General features: G+C 38.1%; 1 protein-coding gene across 9 annotated transcripts in view; it reads left to right on the top strand.

Annotated features, from left to right (window-relative positions):
* Positions 1-13,107: 13,107 nt before the first annotated feature.
* Herc4 (HECT and RLD domain containing E3 ubiquitin protein ligase 4) overlaps positions 13,108-18,241 on the top strand; it is a 123,470-nt gene continuing 118,336 nt past the window's right edge. For 2 of the 9 annotated variants that reach the window (XR_012449727.1, XM_074078989.1), the window contains exons 1-3: positions 13,109-13,281; positions 14,647-14,677; positions 15,144-15,447. Coding sequence is in view for 6 of the 9 variants with exons in the window: in XM_074078989.1 (XP_073935090.1) it covers positions 15,222-15,447 (226 nt within the window). In the remaining 3 variants the exon portion in view is untranslated. The other 7 variants (XR_012449726.1, XM_074078983.1, XM_074078988.1 and 4 more) reach the window with 6 other exon arrangements.

Genomic DNA, 18,241 nt, shown 5'->3' with positions numbered 1-18,241 from the left:
GTAGATAAATTGAGGACAAAAGAAAGTAAGTCAGTTATCCAAGACTGTAGTTGATATGAGTTCAAATTTGAGATTGTAATTGGTGCCTCCTGTTCTACTATGTGAAATTATTCCCACATTTTATGAAATAAAGTCACAGCTATAGAAAGTGCATATTCACCTTTATATCTTCCTTTCCTGTTTTAATAATAAGCATTTACTTGTGGAGTAGTATGTTCAAAGCACTTTGCTCAGTTAAGATTTGGTTCAAATCTGCTCAGTAGGTTTTATAATGTGAATAAATGTCTAATATTGATTATAGGAAGGAGAGAAATAGGCCATTTACTAAGAATCTAATACATGCCAGGCAGGCACTGTCTAGGTGCACTACATCTTACTTTATTATTTACTAAAGCCTTAGGATGTATGCCATGTAAGTTCTATAATGACATCTTAAATGGATGTATGTCATTCCATCAGGTCATACCCAAGATTATCATTAAATAAAAATCATCATGACTACAAAGCATTAATCAGAAATAACACTGAAGTGCTGCTATGACTGAATGATCTTAGAGTAAAGGTTCTAAATATTCATTGAAAATGGAGGCACAACAGTTCCCCTTCGAATGAATCAACAGAAGAGGTTCTTCTTTTTTTCTTGCTACACACTTAGGTATTATCTATCCTCCCTGCCAACTACCACTTTTTTTGTTTTCTTGAGATGGGGTCTCGCCCTTAATCCAGTCAGGGCAGAAACTCCCAATGATCCTCCTGCCTTGGCCTCCACTACCATGTTGACTCACCCTTAGGTATTATCTTAAAAAGAAGAAAATACATAGTGAGTTCCAGGCCAGCCTGAGCACAGGGTGAGATTCTTTCTCAAAAAGAGAAGCAGAAGCAGAAGAAGAAGAGGAGGAAGAGGAAGAGGAAGCAGCAGCAGCAGCAGCAGCAGCAGCCAGGTGCCAGTGGTTCACATATGTAATCCTAGTTACTCAGGAGATAGAGATCAGGAAGATCACAATTTGAAGCCAGCCTGGGCAAACTGAGAGATGCTCTTTTGAAAATACCCAACAAAACAGGTGGAGTGGCTCAAGTGGTAGAGTGCTTACCTAGCAAATGTGAGGCCCTAAATTCAAAAACCAGTCCCTCAAAAAAAAAAAAAAAAAAAAGGAAAAAGCAAGAATACACATTGTATGATTCCATTTAAATGAAATGGCTGGAATAGGCAAATCTACTGAAGCCCAACATAAATCAGAGGTTGCTTAGGGCTATGGCTGAGAGGATGTTGGAGCAAAAACTATTGGGTATGGACTTCTTGGGAGGGTGATGAAAATGTTCTGAAATTGATGTGGCAATGGTTGTACAACTCTGTAAATATTCTAAAATCCACTTAAGAGTACAAGCTAAATAGTGAATTGTATATGAGTTACATCTCAATAAGGCTATTTTTTTTTAAATTTCTGAATTTCTGTCACCCAATTGCACAATCCCTTCAGACAACCCCATCAGAAACCCTTTTATCACTAGAAGGTTTTAACATTAATGAGGTGTAATTTCAAAAAGCAATAGGTAATATAAAAATGGGCTTCAGTATAGGAGACAGAAACAATGGAGAGGGACTGGGGGTTTTGCCTAACAAACAAACAAACAAAGGCAATGGAAGCTGGGCATGGTGGCTCACACCTATGATCCCAGCACTTGGGAGGCTGAGGCAGGAGGATCACAAGTTCGAGGCCAGCCTGGGCTACATAGGGAGACCTTGTCTCAAAACAAACAAACGAACAAACAAACGAACAGAAGGTGATAGGTCCGTACCCTGACTGGGAATGACTCATGTGCACTGTAAAATCATCACTATCTAATTCTTTATGAAACAATAACACAGAAAATGCTAGACTTTTCCAGGATTCTGTTGTCTGTCCTCAATAATTCAGCAGCTCTGAACCTCATCCATGAAAAAGCCCACTGTTGCCCACTGAATCCCATTTGTATTATTGCTAATCTTTCTTTTGTTACATCATTTGGTGGTCCTTTGTTATTCTTTTACAGATTTTCTCAGACACCCTGCCCCCTTGACTCTAACACTTGAAGAACGCAGCACCTGCACACCCTAGAGATCCCCAATTCCATAAGGTGAGAGGGGTGGTTTAGATGAATACCTTGAGTAAGGATGGATATAAGAAGTCTTTTATCATGAGATTTCTGGGGGCATCTCTTCACTGAGCAATATTAATTCTTTCAGTTCTCTGGACATTCCCTTAAGAAAATTCTTACTTTAATTTCCATAATGAGATCTGATGGAGGGCCTTACCTGGCACAAACAGCAAAGGAATTCCAAAGATTAAGGAATGTTCTCCCAGGAACTCCCAGCCCCTCACCTCACTTGCTGAGGGCAGGGAAGGCTGCCTGGCTTTCCCTTCCTGGGCTTGCCCATGCTGCTAATTTTAGGCTGCTTCCTCATGGGCTGCATGGGCCAGAGCATGTGGCTCCCCTCAGAGGAGCTATTTTCTCCTATGAATCTCACTTCTCCTCCTCCTCCCCACCTCTGTGGGAGTGAGCTGTTTTGTAGTAAAAAAAACAAATATTTTTTAGTGGGTGTGGCTCAGTGGCAGAGCTCTTGCTTGGCATGTGTATGGGCCTGGGTTCAATCCCCAGCGCCAAAAAAGTAAGATAAAATAAAAAGTCTTTCAGAATTATGCTAACTCTGATCTGAATTTATTCCTTAATCCAAGAGACCACATAAGATTTTAGCTGTACCTGCCTGTAGCTAGTTTTCTAAATCATGTTTATATAACAAATATTTACTAGATTCCCAGAACAGATAAAATGTTGCCCTAGATCACAGGAATACAATGATGAACAAAGCAGACATGTATTTCACTGATAAAACCTTTATTTATTTTGATGGTACTGGGTGTTGAACCCAGGGTCTGGTGCTTGCTAGGTAGGCATTTTACCACTTGAGCAACACCTCCAGCCAGTTTTGATTTAGTTATTTTTCAGATAAGGTCTCACTTTTTTGCACAGGGCCATCTTAGGCCATGCTCCTCCTTACCTCTGTCTCCCACATAGCTGGGATTACAGATGTACCCCACTATACCCAGCACTCGATGAAATCTTAATAATGGATTTATCAAACTTCCACTTAGGTTCTGTGCCCTCTATTAAAATCTTGGACTGTATAAATCAGTAAGTAAAGTCCCTTTCTTCAGAGCTCACAGATATTTCAATACAGAAACACATTCCAGGACGCAGGTCTCATCAACTCCTGTTGAGATTTAGTTTTGAGATATCAAATGGATTCACTTATTCATTCCATCTATAAAAATGGATTGAAGTCATTCTTTGAACATAGTATTCTGCTAGGCACTGGAGATAATAAATAAAAGTACATATACCACAGGTCCCTCCCTTAGGAAGATTACAGTATAAACAAGGAGAAATTGCTCAGCTGACAAACAATGGATATATATGTGTTCACAGACTTTCTTGAGGCCTTCAGTCTTTGCTGAAGTTTTAGTTTGAACTCAGGGTCTCACACTTGCTAGGCAGGTGCTCTACCACTTGAGACACACCTCCCAGCCTTCTTAATTATATTTTTCCCTAGAAATATTGTTTTGGAAAAAATATATATACATAATAAAATTTTCTAACTATTCATGTCTTGTATTTTATTAATCAAAGAAAAATTTTGCCAACTGAAGTTTCTGACTAACATGAAACAATTTGTATTCATTCATTCTTGGAGAAACATGGGAAAAGATCCAAGTTCACGTGGTGGCACACATCTGTAATCCCAGCCCTTGGGAGGAGGCAGGAGGATAGCAGGTTTGAGGCCATTCTGGACTATAGAACAAGACTATGACTTTTTTTTGGAAGAGGGGCTGGAGGAGTAGGGTTTGAACGCAGGGATTCGAGGTTGCAAAGCAAGTGCTCTGTCAGTTGAGCCACACCTCCAGTCCATTTTGCTTTGCTTATTTTGGAGATGGGGTCTCATGAATTTATTTGTTCAGACTGGCCTTGAAACAATGTCCTCTGGATCCCAGGCTCCCAAGTAGTTAGGATTATGGGTGTGAGCCACTGGTGCCTAGCAACCAGACTTTTAAAAAAAAGAAAAAAGAAGAAAGTCCAAGTTTCTGACCTTCAGCTAGTAGTCTAATGGGAAAGAAGACAGGCAATTGATTATGCTGTAATGTGGTAAGCAGAGGATGGCATGTGAGAGGAGGGTCTCCTTGGTGACACAGGGCAAGTCTTTAAAAACAAATTACTGCCTAAGCTGAGTGCTGTAAACTGAGGATCTTATTAAGTTGAAGGAGCAACATGAAGATGTGGAAATGAGAGAGCATATTTCCTGCATCATGAAACAAAGGTAAGGTATGATTTGGGGGACGTGGCAGGGATGCGGCTGCAGAGGCACATGAAGGCTTGCTTAGAATTGGGGCTCTGAATGCCTAGATAATAAAGATTTCCAGAAGATATGATCAAATCTGCATTTGAAAAAGATCACCCCAGTGGCTGTGTGGATACACTCAAGGACAAAGGATATAAGTGGTCCATCCACACGTTGCAGCAGAAGATCTGACTCAGATTGATGAAGCCTGAACTGAGGTTATGGTGGGAGGAATGAAGATTGAAATAATTAAAAACAAAAAACAAAGATATGATGTCTTCACACGTCATTGGCACAAAGAAACAAGTTGCTTACTAACTTTAAAAGTCTAAGTATGCAAGTGCAATAGACACAATGGAAACATCTCAAAATGATTTTCCTTTAGATCTGAGCATTTTGTGTAATGGAGTCAGAGGAGTAAAAGCCTGGAGAATCCTTTCTAGGTGTTCAGAACACAGGTGATGACTTATCAACATAACAAGACGCATCTGGACACATTCTGCTTAGCAAGATTTTTGTTCATCTTGTAATGTGTAAGACTGAACATATTCATTACTTACTCATATCCGCGGACCAGTCCCTCTGTAGGTTCATGGTCTGGGCATGTCTTTCTTTCATATGACTATAATTAAGTTCCTTAGTATATGGAAAGAAATCGTGAGTGAAAATAGGTTATAAAATTCCAAGGTCCATTGAGTAAAATTACGTTGATCTCCAGTGTGTACATATTCTTTGGAGTACGGAAAAAATGTCAGAATGATGCTCAATATACTATCAGCAGTATGTATCTCTTTGGGTGATATTTTTATAATTTTCTTTTTATACTTCACTGAATTGTTATTGACAATAAACATTAATATTTTGAAATAAGGACAATTTTAAATTTAAAAATCAGGGTTCCCCACACTAAGCAAATTTAAATTTAAAACAGAAGAGTTTTACACCAAATAAGAAAAACCATCTGATCTAGTCTCTCTTTTGGTAACTGAGGTGAAGAGGATGAGATGTTTCACCCTTACCATGGATTAACTGAGTATGTAATTAAATTCTCTGACTATAAAATCCTTTAAAAAAAAAAAGTTAAAACACTGACAGCAATTCTAACATTGACCATTTCACAGGATTTTAATTTTATTGTCAACACTATCAGAGTTTGTAAATGAGACAATTTGAAAGCAGCTCTTTGGAATTTAGCTTGCTGGGAATGCTTCCTTTTACAGATTGAACAGATGAAGTTATGTGTTGTTTGTGGAAAGAGAACAGAACACAACACTTAGTTTACTTCTTAAGGTTCCATGCTTACAAAGAGTAATTTTTCTTATATGTATCAAACTGCACAGTATTTTTCTTAGACAAATATTTCATCACTTTAATATGGTTAAACTGTATTTAGGCAATGTGGAGGGGGCAACTATAATTTATCTTCTAGAAACACACTGTTCTTCTAGTCACTACTGCTCAACTGTCCTGTCAGACTATTAGATACTGTAGAGATTATAAGAACACAGTTTTCAAACTCTAATAAAAATCTGTCCATAAAAATGCCAGTGCTTTATTTCTGGATGACAGCTACTAGGGACAATCTTTTTCATTTTTCCAAAGGAAGCATGAATAGCAGTAGATAGTTTTAACAACTTTGCAATCAATGTTCATAAAAATTATCTGGCAGCCAATAATTGTTTTACAAACACAAGGTGTACAATAAACATAGAAATTCTGGGGAGCAGGGTTTAAAAGACTTTTTTCCCCTCCTTACTTTTATGATCCTCTATACAGCTTTCATAAAAATTTTAATGCGTAATTAAGAAGTTGAAATGAGTTGTTAGTTCTACTTACAAAAAGTGATCATCAAATAACTCTTAGCAAGGCTATTTCCTTTACAACATTACTTTGAAAGTTATTAACAAAGGATTCAAAAGATGAAGATATTCATGCCCTGGCTAATTTCTAGTCAAACAGGCAATGTTGCTAATTTTACAGAGACCTGTAGTTACCATTACTTTCATTCCTGATCCTATTTGAGGGTGGTAAGGCATGCCATGTAAAAATTATACATTAGCCAGGGGCCAGTGGCTCCTGCCTGTAATCCTAGCTACTTAGAAGGCTGAGATTGGGAAGATAATGGTTTGAGGCCAGCTTGGGCAAGTATTTCCTGAGATCCCATCTCCAAAATGGACTGGAGGTGTGGCTCAAACGGTAGAGTGCCTGCTTTACAAATGAATGAAGTCCTGAGTTCAACTCCAGTTCCACCAAAAAATAATAAAAGTAAGGGGCTGGAGATATAACTCAGTGGTAAGCACTTGCCTAACGTGTGAGGCCTTAGGTTTAATACTAAGCACAACCAAAACAGAGAAATAAAAAAAGAAAAAATATAAATATTCTTCCCAATTTCATCAAGTTTCTAGAATTTTCCAACCTCAAATACTTTTTTTTTTTTTTTTGGTGTCAGGAATTGAATGCAGGTCCTTCCACTACAACTGAGCTCAAATCTTTATCAGTAGATAGTTTTAATAACTTTGCGATCAATGTTCAGTCTCAAATCTTTATCAGACCCTTCAACGTCGGTAGCAATAAAATAGGTTTTTTTGTTACCAAAAAGTGTGACTGATTAGCTCTAAAATTTAATGTTCCTTTTTGCTATTGCTATCTTAACTTTTATTTTTCTTGAAGAAAAACACATAGATGTAAAAAATTCATGTAAGTACAGATTCCATACTTCATACTGTATTATTTTGGTGATGTTCATTATTAATTAGAACTCAGAATCCTTGTCTTATGATTGCTGAGGGATGAAGTTAATTTTAAAAGCATAGTTTATCATACAGTTAAGTCTTTGTTTCTAAACACAAGTTTTATTCTTTATTGTCATAAAAAAATCAGGGCAATTTGAGAACTTTCTCTGATCAAAATAGAAACAACTGGAGTAATCACAGTATAATTTCAAATGCATGAACACATCCCCACATACTGGTCAAGGGCCACATTACATGTAAATTTTCAGGTTTATGACTGTATGTATGCCAACTGAATTTCTGTAATTAGAGAAAGGAAGCAAACACAAAGAATCGCAGAGTTATAAAAAAGGAGATAATTTAACATTATTTCTGGTATTTATGATATAAGATCGATATCGTTTCACACTGGGATATTGAGAAGGAAATTGAAGGCAGAAAGCAAATTTGGAGTGACAAAGGACATGGGGATAATTGTGAGAGTGAAAGTCTAAGATTCCTATGATACTCAGAATCATTACTCTTTATGTTGAAGTTAAGTAGCATATTTCATGTATATAGTATTATCAATAAAATTGTTTTGCTTGAATATATTGAAAAGAAGGGCCACATTTTCCTTTCTGCTTTATCATTTATGTGACAGGAGAGTTATTTTTCTCATCTTACTTCTGGGACAGGCCCTTACCCATGCAGGATAACAACAAAAGGACTTTTTACAATGCAATTCAGAAGAAAGAAACTACTATGGGCTGAATTATCTTCTCCCCTCCTCCCACACCTGCAGAGTTCATATGCTGAAGACCTATACCCCAGTACTTCAGAAAGTGACCGTTGTTGGAGATAGGACCTTTGAAGAGGTAATTAAGCCAGGAATGATGGTGCATGTGTATAATCCCAACGCTTGGGAGGCTGAGGCAGGAGGACCATACGTTCAAGGCCAACCTCCTGGGCTGTGTAGAAAGACCCTATCCCAAAAAAAGAAAAGTCTCTCTAAAGAGGTAATTAGGTAAAATGAGGTCATAAGGGTAGGCTGTAATCCATTGTGATGTGTGTCTTTATAAGAACTAACACAGGACTAGGACACACAGAACATACAGACCAAGGGAGGACAATCTGAACATAGTGAGGAAGGAACCATTTACAAATCTAGGAAGGAGGCCTTAGGAAAAAAACCTGCTAACATTTTTATCTTGATCTTGGACTTCCAGCCTCCAGAACTGTGAGAAAATAAGTTATATAAATTATTAATAAGTTAAATAAGTCATTTAAAAAATTCTGTTATTTGTTACCCAGTTTGTGGTGTTTTATTAATGGCAGCCCTAGAAAATTAATTCAGAAACACACTTTTGATTTTTCAAACTTACGGTCAAACCAGAACATTTGATTTTCCTGGTCAAAACCTGTCTTTCCTCTATTTCCCTCAATAGCCATCTTTGTAATTGTCACTAGTATTCACTCAATTGCTCAAGTCAAAAACCTACCAGGGGCTCTAATTCCCTAAAAATCACCTATCACAACCTTGATAATCCTATCCCCAAAGAATGTTTTTAATCTCCATTCTTTACTTCATCGTTATTACTACTTACCACTTCAGTTCTCACCACTAGTGTCTCCCATTTGGATTATTGCAAAAGCCTCCTAAATAATTTAACTTCCTCCATTTTCACTCTAATTCAGCAATCCTGCCCTGTTCAGCAATAAAAGTTAGCTTTTTTCTTAGCACATATGGCCATTACCCTCCTTCTCTCCTTGGCTTGAAACTTGTGCATGCCTTACTTGATCTAGCCTCTGCTGCCTGATCCACGCATGGATTTTCAACCATATCTGGTGTTTTCTTTGCTGGATTGCTACTGATTTTCTTTACAGTTCCTGGAAAATGTCAAGTTCTTTCCTGCCTCAAGATCTTCATTTTGTTCCTTCCATTAGAATGTTTTCACATTTCTTCATAGGACTTGATCCTTCTCTTTCTTTATGTTCATTTTATTTCATTATTGATATTATTTTATGACAGGGTCTTGCTATATAGCCCAGGCTGGTCTGGAACTTGCAATGTAGCCCAAGATCCTCCTGCCTGAGCCTCCCAGATGCTGGGATTACAGACAAATGCTACACAACCAGTTTTTTTCAGTTTTCATGGCAACTCCTCCATTGAGGCTTTCACTGCCCATTCTATTTCAAGGATTCACTCGATTATTCTCCATTTCTACCCTTCACTTGTATTTATTACAATTTACATTATACTTTTATCTGCCTACTGCTTGTTTTTGCCTATTTCTCTAGCAGAATTGGAAGGTGCTCAATAAGACTGAATCAATTTTCTAAAAGACTTGACTGCCTTATGTGTGTTTTAGACTGAAGCCATAATTCTAGGTCAAAAGTCAAAGAGAAGAGAAGACCAGGGAGTCCTTACAATAGGGGATGAAAAGAAGGGAACTCCAGATTGGAGGGACTCATTGAGGGACCAAAAAGTGTGGCTGTGCAACTTGACTGAATGAAGGCCCTAACCCTGAAACCAAGAGTGAGTAAAAACGACTAGAGAAGGCTTTTCTAGTTGTTGCTCAAGATGGGATCTATGATTTGGTGACAATTGGTGGCAAATTACCAGTCTTTTCTTTCAAAGTGAACAACAAAAAGATTATACTTGCCACACTTTATTTATTTATTTTTAGGTGGGACTGAGGTTTGAACCAAACCCAAGAAGGTACTCTATTGCTTGAACCAGACCTCCAGTCCATTTTTCTGTGGTTATTTCGGAGAGGGGGGGTCTCAAGAATTATTTGCCTGGGCTGACCTTTAACTGCAATCCTCCTAATCTCAGCCTTCCAGGTAGTTAGGATTATAGGAGTGAGCCACTGGCATCCGGCCACACAATTTTATTAGAACTTGCTTCACTACATTCTACTTGTTATTTTTTGTGTCTTACTAACTAGAGAGTTCCTCGAAGTCAAGATATTATTTTTATTTACTTTTATATTTCTCAGAACCTAAAAGAGTTACTGGTGCCATGTAAGTGCTCCACAAGTGTTTGGTGAATCAAGTTGTTCTGTCTAAAATCCTTAAAGCAGAAGTTTATTTGGGCTTTGTCCATAGTGTCTAAGAAGAAAACAAGAGCCAGGAGTGGTGGCATACGCTTATAATCCCAGCATTTGGGAGGCTGAGGCAGCCTGACCTACATAGCGAGACCTGTCTCAAAAAACAAAAGAAGTAGAAGAAGGATGAGGAGGAGAAGGAGGAGAGAGGAGAAAGCAAGAAAGAAGTACAAGATGTGGAGGGATAGTGAAAAGGTAAATGGCAAAATGGACTTCATGGTGAGGACAACTGTGGAGCCCATGAGAAGAAAATGAAGTTGGGAGAACTACCTGTACTTCACAGATGTTCAAAGTTTCAGATTAAAGAGATTATCCATAGGCAGAAGTTACATAGATTATATGTTGGTCTTTCACTCTCAAAAAATTTCAAACTATATGTAACCCCATTATAACAGGTAAAAAATACTTTTGTTCTAAATTTTCTCTAGTGATATGGAATGCTTTCCCAAGTATTCTCTTATTACTTATATTTGGGAGAGATAATGTTAGTAATTGTAAAAGCTAGAAGTTACAAAACTCTTGCTTGTATTATATTATCTTGTATTTGTATTATCTTATTAAATCCTTAAAACCACCTAATGAGAGATCTGTTAAAATAATTATAGGAATTTCTATTATTAGCAATTTCTATTATTTGGCAGCACTGGGGCTTGAATTCAGGACTTTGCACTTGCTAGGCAGGTGCTCTACCACCTGAGCCACACCCCCAGCCCTTTTTTGCTTTATTTTTTGTACAGAGTCTTGCTTTTGCCCCATGCAGGCCTCAGTATCTCAGTCCTCCAACTTATGCATAGCTAGGATTACAGGTGCACACCACAGCACTTGGCTTATTTGTTGAGACGACTGGGTCTCGATAACTTTTTGCTGTGGCTAGTCTGAAACCACTATTCTCCTGATCTCTGCATCCTGAAGTTGGGATCCTGTAGTCCCAGCTTCTTGGGAGGTGGAGGCAGGAAAATCTTTAGTTTAAGGCCAGCTTGACCAACATAGGCAACATAGCAAGACCGTATCTCAAAGATATTTAAAAAAAAAAAAAAAACACAAGCAAAAATTCCACATGAACAACGAAGCAGTTAAAAATAAGAATAAATTGTTTTGAGTACTCTCGATACTCCTAATGTTCACATTATGCTTTCTTTGCATAAGTACACTGTCATTTTATACTTATTTCTGTAACATACTAGTGTGGGTTGAGTTTGGTCCCCCCAAAAGATGTAAAAGTCCTAACCTCAGGACCTTATGACCTTATTGGGAAATAAGGTCTTTGTAGATGCAATCAAGTTATAATGAGTTCATAATGGAGTAGAGTGGGCCCTAATCCAATCCTGGTGTCCTTATAGAAAAAGGGAAATTTGGACATAGACACACAGAGAAAACACCAAGCGAAGATGGGGGCAGAGATTAGAGTGATGTTTCCACACGGATTGCTAGGGATTATTGTCAACTACCAGAAGCTAGAGAGAGGCAATGAAAAAATTCTCCCCTGATACCAGAAGGAATTAATCTGTTGCCAGCTTCCAAACTTCTGACTTCCAAAAAACGTGAGACTATATATAAAGTTCTGTTGTTTTAAAATACATGTCCTGTTGTTATAGCAACCCAGGAAACTAATACATACATTCAAATGTACACTAGCACACACTTTATAATCTGAAATATATTTTTCGGTAAAAGATAAAAGAAACACGGCTTACTTTGGGATTCCTTCTAGAGTCTCAACATTCATCTTTTTTTTTTGTTTGTCTTGTTTGTTTTTGTATTGTGATACTGGGGTTTGAATCAGGACCTTGTGCAAGTAAGTGCTTTACTACTTAAGCCGTATGTCCAGTCCTTACCATTCACCTTTAAGTCACAAGTTCTAATGAAGCCTAAGCTAAAAAAAACCAAAAAGCGTCACATGGTAGGACTACAAAGTAACACCTGTCGCAAAACACAAAAAGTTAACACACAATTTCAAAAGTGCCTTGTTTTAAAGAGACTGTAGTTGCGCGTGTAGTTAACCTTTGCTGGAAAGGGCCTGTGCATCCTTCACCTAAACTTGCAGCATACTTGATTTGCCAGAGACTTCCATCCCTGGTGCCTCTCCTCCCTCTTCAAGCCAGGTGTCCTTTGGCTACTAGGCCTCCTCAATCATTCCTTCCTAAAAAGGAGCACGAAAACTGTGTTAAGACCATCATTCTTCTTGGTCTTGCTGGCTTACCAAATAAATATTTCTTTCCCAACAATTTGCCCTCTATTCATTGGGTCCTTTTTGAGAGAAGACTAAACACTAGGTCGGTAGCAAGATATTGAAACTGATTCCGAGATCCAGACTTGGGTTTTATGAAGCAGGGACTCTAGCCTTAGCCTTATTTTTGTCTGATTAAAAGAGGACTGGCCATTTACGTTTATCGTTCAGGGAGTTGGCAGAAAATGTTGTGAGCCCACGCTGTTACCAAGAATGTTGACATTTAATGCGAGTAGCTTCGCCTATTGCTAGCAACATATCTGGCATCTTCAGATTAACTCCAGTTGAATTTGAAGGATTAAAAATAAGTCACCTGCCTTTATATTCATATTTCTGATTGTTTCAACTGCTTCTTCAAATTCTCCTTGAGAAAGGCAGAATAATGAGTAGAACCTATGCGCAGAAAGGCAAAGCAAAAAACCGCAGGTATTTTCTTCATTCAACCGCCCTTGAGAGCGCCGAAGCATAGTTAAAAACACCTCCACATCTGCTAGCTCGTCTTCGCAAACTCTAACGTGCTCAGTTGGCTAGCAGCGCTCTTCAAAGTAGCGCAAAGCTGCACATGCGCAGGCATCCCCGGGCGCGGCACCCGGGAAGTTTCCTGCGCAGGCGCAGGAGGACCGGGAAGTGGGCGGGCTCGTGCGCGTGCTCTGCGGCTCACTTCCGGCCGGGCCCTCCCCCTCACCTCCTCGCGAAGCCACCTCCCCCTCTCCCTTCTTTCCTGCCTTTTCCTCAACTCTCTCCACCCCTTGCGTTCTCCGCCCTGCTCGCCTCCAGTCCTCCCCTCCCGCTCCATCCGGGTCGCTGACGGCTGTCTCTGGACTGGAGAGTGGTGGCGGCTGCTTTTCTTGGAGGAACCTGGTAAAGTTTCACAGGGGCCGGGGAGAGGAGCAGTGGCCCGGACGGAACCTTGGTGGTCGCCGCCACTGGCTGAGAGAGGACGGTCCCAGGAGCTGGAGACCTGCCTGAGCGGCCGCGGTGCCTCGCTCTTTGGGGAGGGGCCGCTGTCGGTCGCTTTGGGTTTCCCTTCCCGGAGGGACCGGGTGTGTGTGTCGTTGCCCCGGTGGATACCACCCCCAGTCCCCCAGGTTCGGGGGTTCGTGAGACAGCGACAGGCCAGGCAGGAAGGGTTCAGGCCGGGCTGGCGAGGGGCGGGGGCCGAGGGCAGGGTAGGGTCGCGGCGCTGGAGTGTCGCACGTCCCCGGGGTCGTGGTCGTGGTCGTGGGGGGCTGGACTCGGTGTGCGCTGCGAGCGGCAGCTGCTGCTCGTCGGCCCGCGGGGCTGGGCAGTGCGAACCATTCCTGCCCCCGGCCCGCGTGTGCGGGGACGGTGGACGCGGCTGCTGCTCGCTTTTCTACCTGTTGCTGGCGATACCCCAAGACTGAGATCGGAGATAGTTCCCTGTCCTCTCCTTCTTCAAAATAATAGTAATAGTAATAATAATAATAATAAGAAGAAGACAATGCGGAACTGTCCGCAACTTTTGAGTTTGGACACCTCAAAAGAATGAAAATCAAACGCGTGTTAAAGGACGGGTTGTGGAATGGGACACCGGCGAGCCGTAGTGAAGGAAAATTGGATTTTGAAACTTTCTAGGTTCGGGTGACTTCCCATATAACAGTGTTGTATAGTAACGCAGTGTGTTTTAAAATCTCTGGAGGTCTAGATAAAAAAGACTCTTTGGTTGTTGTTTATGTCTTATACAAGCAGTATTCATTCAATGTACTGGAAAGTTCTACAGATTTCGCCACCAAACTATCAGTGTCCCAGCTCTCCCCCCCACAATTCCTGTTCATGAAAAATCAGCAGTCCTGGGGTTACTTGCAATATTTGTTCCATCTTCGAATGATTGTGTCAGAGGTATAGATAAATAAAAATTGCCAAGAGGAAAATCTTGCTCTTTAAACTGTATTTTTTTTCTGTGTTGTAATCACATGAAAAAAGTAAATTAGTAGAGAGGTTGGGGTGTTAGTATTTTGACTTGTAATATACAATCTTTGGAGGCGATTGTTTTAAGATTATGACTTGATAAAGAGAAGTCTTAGGGGATGAATATGATGAAAATACATTATATACATGTATGAAAATGTCATAGTGAAACATTAAAATGTGCAAAAAAGAAATCCTAACTTTCTATACAGCCTATTAATATTATTAATTAGGAGAGTCGTTTAAATTGGGGGGAATTTAAAATTTTTTCCATTATTGGTTTTATTTCTGTTACAGATAAGAACTTCAGTTTTCTGTTGATGTGGAGGTAGGTATTAGATTATGCAGAGTTGAGAGAGATTTTGAAGTTGTGTTTATGCAGTTGGCTATGTACTTGATTTTTTGGGCATTAGAAAGATACTTTATTTCCTGATCCCACTAAAATGAAAGCAAGCAAACAAAAACTCTGTGGTTAATTCCTTCAAGGTACTTGTTATTTCCATTAGTTCTTCTCATTTCCATTAGTTTTAGTCTTATCACAAGATAAAAAGTAAAAACTACTTAATATATTTTAAATTTTGCAGTCATAGAAAGTGATTTAGTTCTCTTAAACATTTGTATATGATACATGTAAAAAATGTAACTGATTTTTGAAACTGAATGATACTTATGTGGCATATTATAAAATGTAATGTTTGCTATATAGTGATCATTGTATCCTAGTACTAAATGAAAGAACATTATGAGTCATGTTTTCTTTGAAGTCATATTCACATTTTTTTCTGTCTCCTCAGTCATACAGTACCTTCAGCTTTCCAGTGTTTCAGAAGGGAATTTTGTGTTGAAACTGGAAGACCAAAATAATTACAAGCATGTTGTGCTGGGGAAATGCATCCTTTGGACAACTAGGTTTGGGTGGAATTGATGAAGAAATTGTACTAGAGCCCAGAAAAAGTGACTTTTTTATGAATAAAAAGGTCCGAGATGTAGGATGTGGACTCAGGCATACCGTATTTGTTCTGGATGATGGAACTGTGTACACGTGCGGATGTAATGATCTAGGACAGCTAGGTCATGAAAAATCCAGGAAGAGACCCGGTAAGTTAAAAAAAATTGCTATTTCTTATAGTTATATCATTTTAAGTTTGAAATGTCATACAATTTCTGTTGTCATAGACCTATATTCTTTATCAAACTTTAAAAACAAAGCAGCAGTTAAATACATCATGACATTTGCATGCTTACTACTTTATTTTGTTTGTGTGTGTGTGTGTGTGTGTGGTTTTTTAGTTGTTTTTTTGTGGAACTGTTTTTTTTTTGTTTTTTACTACTGTTACAAAATATATCTAAATTTTTACTTGCCTGGTATCATATTTTAGATACACCACTTTATTTGATTTAGTTGGAAATATCTTTTGTTCCCCTAATTTTCTACTTTTGATCATCATCACTGGCTATTAAAAGTTTTGTGAACATGTGGTGTTCTGATTTTGTAGTAGCTATCAGGTAATGAGAGCTTGGAGGTATTTGGTCACATTTCATATTTTGTTTTCCTGGAAGTTACATTTTTAAATTAAATAAAATTAAATACTACTACATTAATATTATTGTTAAAGGTTTTGCTTTCAAGTATAATTAATAGTGACAAGGAGGTAAAATCAGGTGAGATTGCAGCTGTACTGAACTTCTTCTTTTAACTGAAACAAAAATGGTGCTTAAGTCCTTAGCAATTATTTTTCTTTATCAGTTTATAATAGAGTGTTTTCTATTATTAGTCTACTATGGAAAGATTAATGTAAACATAAAGTATATATGCATTAAATTAATTTCACTTTTCGTACCATCTCATTACCATGCCATACATCACTTTTCTAATTTGCAAGTATTGTAGAGTTTATATCCTTTCTTTGTAGTTAAGGTCTTAATCTCTTCTGTTTTTATAACTTAGTTTTATTGGATGAATGATAGTGATATACAGTAGGTTTAGAACTCAAAGGTAAATGGCAGCTTCTATACTTCACTAAGAATATTTTATGGAATCTTAACGAGATTTTTATAATCTCAGGCATTGAGATGGTCATGATGATAATTTGCTAATAATGTGTTTGATTGTTATCTCTGCATTAGAGGCAAATGGGTCCTTCACCTTTTTTTGCTTAGCTTTGGAATTCTGCCTCAAGTTGAGATTTTCATGGTATTGAGGCTTCTGCTGTTCTTTGTACTTAACATATCCCATAGAAATAACTGAACATCTGTGTATTACTTTAATAATTTTTGAAGGGAGGGAGGGCAAGTAAAAAATAAAAAGCAAGCACATAGAAATTGCCAGTATACTCACTGTAATTTACTAAGGTTTAGAAATTTTAGATTTTACTAAACACTGTTTTGTGTCAAGGACAAGGGTAGACACTGCACTAATGGTGTGATGATTATAGTGCTTTCAATAGCTTCTAACTCTATAAATGAGATTCTAAAAAACTTGTGATCTTGTTGACATTGTGGTAATTGCATTGTGGCATCTGTATCATACTGTTGATTCATTCTGGAGGCATTATTTAGTAATATAAAGTCGGGAGGGTGGGTTTCCTCTTTAGAATACCTCCTTAGGACTGACTCATTTTGTTCAGTGTATACCACAGGGAATAGGAATGAGCTTTGTCCTTCAGAAATTTAGGGCTTGGGTTGGGAATTAGACATGCGTAGATGAAACAACTGTAGAGAAGTGAAATTTGACATGATGTACTTTGTACTCTGAGCCTAAGGAATTTAAATGATGGAAATGTCAGTGTGGGATCAGATTAAAGTAAGATTTCTGGAAGAAAATAAAAGCTTAAGTTAAATTTTAAGAAAAATTCTGTCAATATTCAATTAAATAGCCATAAAATAAGCCTGGAGTTGGAATTGCTTACTATATAAAAAGGGGGGAGGGTAGGGAGTCCTCATGCCAAGGAAAACCTTTTATTATTAGAAGGTTTGGTACAATGATAAATTGAAGTGTAACTAGAAATAGAAAAAAGTAGGTCAAGGAGGGGTGATTACTATGATCGCTTTTAACCTCAGTTTTCATTTAAAGTGCTTGGATGATAAATTTTAATGTTTTAAAATAAACATTGGAATATTCGTTAATTTTTAAAATGTGCTCCTTCCATACCCTTTTTTATAAATTGTGAGTTGAGGAATGGATTAGAAGTTAAGGAGTTGTTTGCTTTTATTCAGTTGGTTTTAAAGTGTTCTGATAATTGAGGGGTCTGGTCTGTATTTCTGTGTAATAAACATAGTTCCTTTCATTGGAGCTTTAAACTTGTGTCACAAAGAAACTAGACAGAAGGGAACTGAATTATTTCTTTGCATAGACTGGCTTTATAAAGAGCACATATTCTGCAACTAATGAGTGGAAGAGAGTTAGCCTCATTAAGTTATTCTTGAGTCATGATAATTTACTGAAGACCTTGGCCTTGCAGTATAGTAAGTAGATTTTGCAGTATAGTAAGTAGATGGCCTACTGGGAGAGTGTTTCTTTCTGGACATGTTTGGAACCATTTTGAAAGATTTAACTGATACCTTTTATTATACCAAGGGTATAGGTTCATCTTTGTTCTCATTATAGGTATGCCCCTTGTTATCACTACTAGGTCTTCCTGAATTATTTCCAAAGTGAATACTTTCACTTTTGTGTATTTTCCTACATAAGAACCTGTTAAGTACTTTTTAAAGCTAGTGACTCAGTTTCTTAGTTCATAGTCAATAAGTAAATATATTTAATCTTCATTATACTATACTGATCCATTTAAGTGAATTGCTAGGTTTTTTTTTTTTTATAATTCCAGATTTACTTCTAAATATTTTAAGATCCACCTATAAGGGAAGTGTACTATACTGAACAAGTTTCTTT

This window comes from Castor canadensis, chromosome 7 (genome assembly GCF_047511655.1).
Source record: "Castor canadensis chromosome 7, mCasCan1.hap1v2, whole genome shotgun sequence".
Taxonomy (NCBI): Eukaryota; Metazoa; Chordata; class Mammalia; order Rodentia; family Castoridae; genus Castor; species Castor canadensis.
Note: the sequence above shows the minus strand (reverse complement) of the source record. Positions and strands in the feature narration are given on the sequence as shown.